Source organism: Callithrix jacchus, chromosome 8 (assembly GCF_049354715.1).
Source record: "Callithrix jacchus isolate 240 chromosome 8, calJac240_pri, whole genome shotgun sequence".
Lineage (NCBI taxonomy): Eukaryota > Metazoa > Chordata > Mammalia > Primates > Cebidae > Callithrix > Callithrix jacchus.
In genome coordinates this window covers 22,817,752-22,823,813 of record NC_133509.1, presented here as the reverse complement: position 1 = coordinate 22,823,813, position 6,062 = coordinate 22,817,752, and the positions used below count along the sequence as shown (strand labels likewise).

At 51.2% G+C, this 6,062-nt stretch overlaps 1 protein-coding gene across 9 annotated transcripts in view; it reads right to left on the bottom strand.

Moving 5' to 3' along the window:
* Positions 1–3,870: 3,870 nt before the first annotated feature.
* Positions 3,871–6,062, bottom strand: part of LOC103790948 (uncharacterized) — a 40,835-nt gene continuing 38,643 nt past the window's right edge. For 6 of the 9 annotated variants that reach the window (XM_078333731.1, XM_078333734.1, XM_078333730.1 and 3 more), the window contains one exon: positions 3,873–4,223. In XM_078333731.1, the coding sequence (XP_078189857.1) occupies positions 3,959–4,223 (265 nt within the window). In that variant the 3' untranslated portion in view covers positions 3,873–3,958. Of the gene's footprint in view, positions 4,224–6,062 lie in introns of all 9 variants that reach the window. The other 3 variants (XM_078333735.1, XM_078333743.1, XM_078333745.1) reach the window with 2 other exon arrangements.

The window sequence follows — 6,062 nt, the reverse complement described above, 5'->3', positions numbered from 1 at the left end:
TCCTCCCCTGTTGCCAGTGGCTCCCTCCACACCTGATCTGTCCTTTGGCCTCCCTGTCCCCACCTCCCATGGCTTACATGTGCCCCTGGGGGTTGGGAGAAGGGACTCAGGCTGTTGTATCACTAGCCAAGGCTCACTCCTCAGAGTGTCTTTTCCTGCAGCCATGGGGAGGGAAGAAATGATGGCATTTGGGCCAGCTAAATGGGGACACAAACACCAAACCCAGATCAGCCAAACAGCTCTTCTTGGTAGAGCCAGACAGTAGAAGGAAATAGAAGTCCAAGGGCTTACTATCCACCAGGCCCCTTACAAGGGGACTGGGTGGGGAGTTGACCGTTCACTGAGCACTACAGTGTGTCTGGCACACCGGTGGTGCTTTATTTATTTATATCATGTCTGATCCAACCCCCGCCCTACAAGTCTGCTTGCAGAGCTGTGTTGGATTGGAGCCTCTGGAGGCAATGTCACAGCCCATCCTTTAAGCCACAGTGCCCTGCTGCCAAAAGGAATTCCACCAACTGACCCTCTCTGGCCCCTTCTCCCCACCTGCTGCCCCTCCCTGCACAACTCAGGCCTCGCCATCAAAACCCATCAGCTCTGGATCCTGAAGCCCACAAAGCAGCCTTGGCATCACTGGAAAGAAAACACCGAAAGCTTAATAAAAGCGGCAACACTTATAGAACCTGTGAACTCTGACCAGACTCCCAGATGACCTGGTCTGAAGGGTCAGGAGGTTCCTGGAAACCCTCACCGCAGGCCTTGGCCAACACTCCCACCCTCTGTCCCAAGTCCTGGGTGTGTGAGGCTAGAGACCACAGCTGCCAAGTGCAGAAGAACCTCTGGGCTCAGCAGCCAGTCCAGCACCCCAGCCCCTCCACCACCAGCTTCATAGAAAATAACAAAATTTCAACGATATATGACAAGTAAGTATGGCCGTAAAAGCCAAATTGGATTTCGTCCTGGCTGATGAGCTCAGGGTCCTATTTATTCTGAGATGTAATTAACAAATCTGTAGAACAATTCCCCCAGCATCTCATCTTGGGATCTTGCTGCAAGTTCAAGCTTGGGGTCAAGGGAGATGGAGGAAGCAGGCTATCTGTGCCTGGGGCAGCACAAGTGGCCCAGGGACTTCAGGTTGGAACCTGCCTGGACACGGGCCTGCTGTGTGACCTAGAACATGTCCCTTCACATCTCTGGATAGGTAGTTTCTTCATCTGCCAGATGGAGAGCGGGAAGAGACACTCTCTAAATCCTCTGCCTCTGATTCTCAGTCACCACCCAGTTGTGGGAGGCAGAGCAAAGGGAGCTGGATGCTGGGAGAGGCTCCCCTTCACCTCTCTACAGAATCACTGGTGGGGGCAGCCTGCAGGGGTCCTGCTGTCTTTGGAGGGGACACAGACAGGGGCCAGGCCAAGTGGCAAAAACAGATGAATAACCATGTGCTAGGTGCCATCAGCTTTGCTGGACACACAGCAGGTGGTCACCGGCCAGTTCCTAGCTCAGGGGGAGGCTTCGGAGACTGCGATCCCTCCCGCAACCTCAGCATGCCCAAACCACAATCTGTGGGCCCAGGGATGTTATGAAAATCTTCCTTGCCCTGTACCACCCAAAGAGAAGCTGGAGAATACATGGGAAGCTAAATGTGCTCAATCCTGCTGGGGGGCCACCATGAGGGACTCCAGATGGAGCTCTGGGAGAGGGCTGTATGCTCAGCCTCACTGCCTGGGAAGGAGAGAAACTTAGGGCAAATCTCTCTCCCTCTGAGAACTTGGGGCTCTCCCATCCCCTGCTGCCTGAGCCTGTGAAGGGCTAAGGAGGCCAACAGCAGAGCAAAGGGGCACAGTGAGGAAACGGTGGAGGCTGCCCTTGTGTTCCTGAGCCAGAGCCCTTTCTCTTCCCATCCTCAGTCCTCCCGCGGGGGCGGGGAGCAGTGGGACCGCATCGTGTTGCATCAATGCAGCAACTTCCAGCTTGGGGATTACTTTTGCGTAGGTTTCTCCTCTTAGGAATTATTTCCAATTTGCAGACATGAAAACCGAGACTAAGGAAGTGCAGGGACTTATCTGAACCTGATTTCTGATAAGCTGAGTACCCTTCTCACTGTGGTAGATTTTATTTGAGTCTTAGGTATTTTGATATCTCAGGGTCGTAAAGTCAGTCCTCCCAACCTCCACCTGGGTTTGTATGCATGTACACACACACACACACAGCATCTGCCCTTCTGGTCACAGCTTAGTTACAAAGCTGGCTGGACTATGGGTTCCAGGGAAGGGAGGAGGGTGGAACTGGACTGACCCAGTTCCCCATCACGGGTCCCAAGGTGGAATCTCACCTTGGTGCTCACACAGGTCAGTGGCTCCAGGGAAGGCTTCTTGGCTCCACTGCCAAGTGAGAACTCAGGCATGGATAGTGGGGAGCAGGTGTCTGTCCAGGAGGTGGGCTCAGTACCCCTCAGCCCCTGGGACCAGCACAGAGGCCCCTGCTCTGGGGTTGGGAGAGTCTGACACTGGCCTCAGCCTCACCACTCCACAATGATGCAGCTGCCTACAGAGACAGGGGTTGAGGGTTGCTGCTCAGCTGACAGAGGACTGGGGATGGAGAGGGGACCCTCAAGCACTGCCCTAACCCAAATGCTGCCCTTCTCATAAAATGCTTGGGAGGCTCAGGGCCGCAGGAACTAAGAACCGTGGCTCCCAGCCACAGAGACCAGGAAAGACCCAGCGAAGCGACCTGGGCTCAAAAATCCCAGATCCCTTCCCGCGCACTCCCACCCTGCTCGGTGGTGGAGTGCTATCCAAAGTCTCATGGGCATGCACCTCCCCACGCACCAGTTCTTCTATGATAATGGGGCTCTGTCTCCTATTTGAACTTGGGCAATTCTTTCCTTCTCCTGGGCCTGAGTTTGCCCTTCGGTGAAATGGGAGAGCTGGCCTCAAGCTTTCAGATATCTCCCAGTTCTTTCATTCAAAGTCCCTACACGGCCAGGACACAGGAGTGTGACACAGGAGAGAAGAAGCGGTAATTTAGGGCTGGGAAGCCCGTTGAGAAGGTCAAAAGTGTTGTAGATTCCCTGGGTCCTGCCTGAGGCAGCAGCCTCCATCTGCTTTCAGCAGGTTCTAATCCATGCCACAGCCAGAAGCCAGAGACACCCCAGGACAAGAGGGTCCTGCAGAATGGGATGAGGGTGGGGCAGGCAGGGAGAGGGCAACATTCAGAAAGTCAGTCTCTCGACCCAACCTGAGCCAAGGGTGTTCTGGGCTCCTCATTTCTCCAGGACTGGAGAACCAGCCAGAGGAGGTGAAGTCTGGGAATGCTTTGAAACAACACTTACAGGATTGCCTCTGTAACTCCTTATTCCTGTCCCAGAAAATGTAAGCTCAAAATCTCTAGTATCCACTGGCTTTTTCCAGTGTGAAAGCTTTCCCCTCGGCCTCCCATAGATCACTGGAAAGGACCTGAGGCCTCAGATCTAATATCTGGCTTGTCACTAACTGGTTTGGCTTGTCCCTTAGTCTCTGTGAGTCTGCTGCACCCTCATCTGTCAAAGGTGGAACTGGACTTAGTTGAGCTCTGAGGTCCATATAGACTTGGCCCCTTCACATCCTCATTATGTCAACTGGACATGAACTTAACAGAGGACTTCCCTGCCAAATGTCCTCTTCTCCCTACAACAGGCTGTTTCTGTATATGCATGCTTCCTGCTGAGCACTTCTTTCTGGGGGAAGATGGCAGAGGCCATTTTTCTGCGAAGACAAAGTGATCTGGAGAGTCACCTGGTCCCTGAAGAGTGAATGGTAGGATCCAGCCACCCAGCGTGCAGCGAATTGGAGCAGGTATCTCAGCACTCGGGGAGGTGGGAAGGCTTCCCGCAACCTGGGGCACCTGCTGTTCCTCCAGACTGCAGCGCATGCTCTTAGCTCATCCTCTTACCTGGCTCTCACCATACTCCTGGCCTTAGTCACCACATCGCTCTCACTCCAGCTTCAGGTAGCATCAGCAGGACTTGGCGATTTATGCTGGTTTGGTTTGTTTTATTTTTGTCTGCAGGTGAAATCCCTAAGGGCTCTGAAGTGCACTCCAGCCTTGTGACCCTTGCCTTCCAGGAACCATGCAAGAAGCACAGCCACCAGAGGTCCTTAAAACAGCAGGAAGGGTGGGCCTGTCCCCTTTTGTGTGGCCAGCTATCTGATGAGGAGCATCTGGGTCTCGTTCCTTCAAGTCCACTGGAGGGTACAGAAGAGGGAGTCAGAGGCGTGTCCTGGTGGAGCGGGAAGTAAGGCAGAAAGCCTTTCTGACAGCTATGGAATAACCTTAGCCAAGGCCCACTAGGCCCAGCATGAAGCAAAGAATGTGTAGTTTGCATAGACGGTTTTGTGATCCTGCTTTTCAACAGCCCCAGCGGCGTGGGAACTAGCAACAGCACACTTGTTGCCTCATCAGCTGCCTGAGATGGAAAACTCAGTGGATAGCGGACCCTGATTCTGATGAATGAGGCATGCGGTCCCAATGCTGGAGCTCCTCTGGCAGGTTCTAAAAGCACAATACTGAGCAGCGGTGCCCTGCTGGACAGTACTGGCGGGGACTCAGTGAACGCTACTCACAGATCCACACCTGATCCTATTGGGTGGAGTCGGGCTGGGCTTTGGTCTGCACTGCAGTGTCTGTTTTCTTTGAATTCACATCAGGAATGTGGTGACTCCCCAGATACCATCTCAGGCTTCAGCTAGCACATCCTATTTCGTTTCTTCTATGATATCCAAATTGGACTGACCTCACTTAAAATACACTGTCCCATTTTGTCATCCTATCTTACCTTGGGGAAACGGAACTGATATTAAGACCAGTTCTGCTGAAATTCTTGCACAGAGCAAACCTGTGCCCATTTTTAAGCGGCATGGGAGAGGTTTCCAGAGACAGTAAAGCCCAGTCTGTGTCTTCACAGTGCTGACACAGCATGTCTGTGTATAAATGCATGATATAGATGTATAAATGTTGCTATCACCATGTGTGGAAGGCCAGTATAACTGGTGGACAGGGTGGGAGAGAGACAACGGAAGTCTTTTTGGTGATTACTAAAGCAAAACAGATATAAACAAATACATGGTTCTTCTTTCACTGCTTGGTTTCCTATTTCTGCACCAATGCCTTGACAGTACACAGAACTAGAAAGAGAACATGGGAAAGATAAACTGTGTTTAAGAAGTGCAGTCTAATGCTTGAACTCTAAATTTAAAAGGTTAAGGTTTTTCCTCTGTCACTTTGTGAGAATCCCTAGTCTGAAAATATGAAAGAATGGTTCTTGAACTTGGTGTGCCTTAGAAACAGCTGTGGAGACTATAGGAGCAACATACTGGTCTCCAACCCAAAAAGATGTAGTTAATGTGGGCCCTAGCGTCTGCCTTTTTATACTATAAGCACCACAGGCAATTTTAGTACATAAGGGCTGTAGATCACACTTTCAAAAAAGTGTTCTGTCACACTGCATCAAAACTAAAAATCCATTTAAGACCCTTGAGTCAAAGAGTATGTCATTCCATCAACATTGACATGAAACTTTTAAAATGCTTTTTGGGGGCCGGGCGCGGTGGCTCATGCCTGTAATCCCAGCACTTTAAGAGGCAAAGGCGGGTGGATCACGAGGTCAAGAGATTGAGACCATCCTGGTCAACATGGTGAAACCCCGTCTCTACTAAAAATACAAAAAATCAGCTGGGCATGGTGGTGTGTGCCTGTAATCCCAGCTACTCAGGAGGCTGAGGCAGGAGAATTGCCTGATCCCAGGAGGTGGAGGTTGCGGTGAGCCGAGATCGCGCCATTGCACTCCAGCCTGGGTAACAAGAGTGAAACTCCGCCTCAAAAAAAATAAAATAAAATAAAATAAATAAAAATAAAATGCTTTTTGAGAAAAGTTACTTTGGAGACAAGGGGGAAAGTGTAAGATTTTATATTCAAACTCAGTATCAGTCTGGCCATAGTAAAACACTACCCTGAACAGAACCCAACAGCGCTTGATTCCAGGCTGATGTCCACAGAAGCATTTAGACTCACCCTGGGCCAAAGGG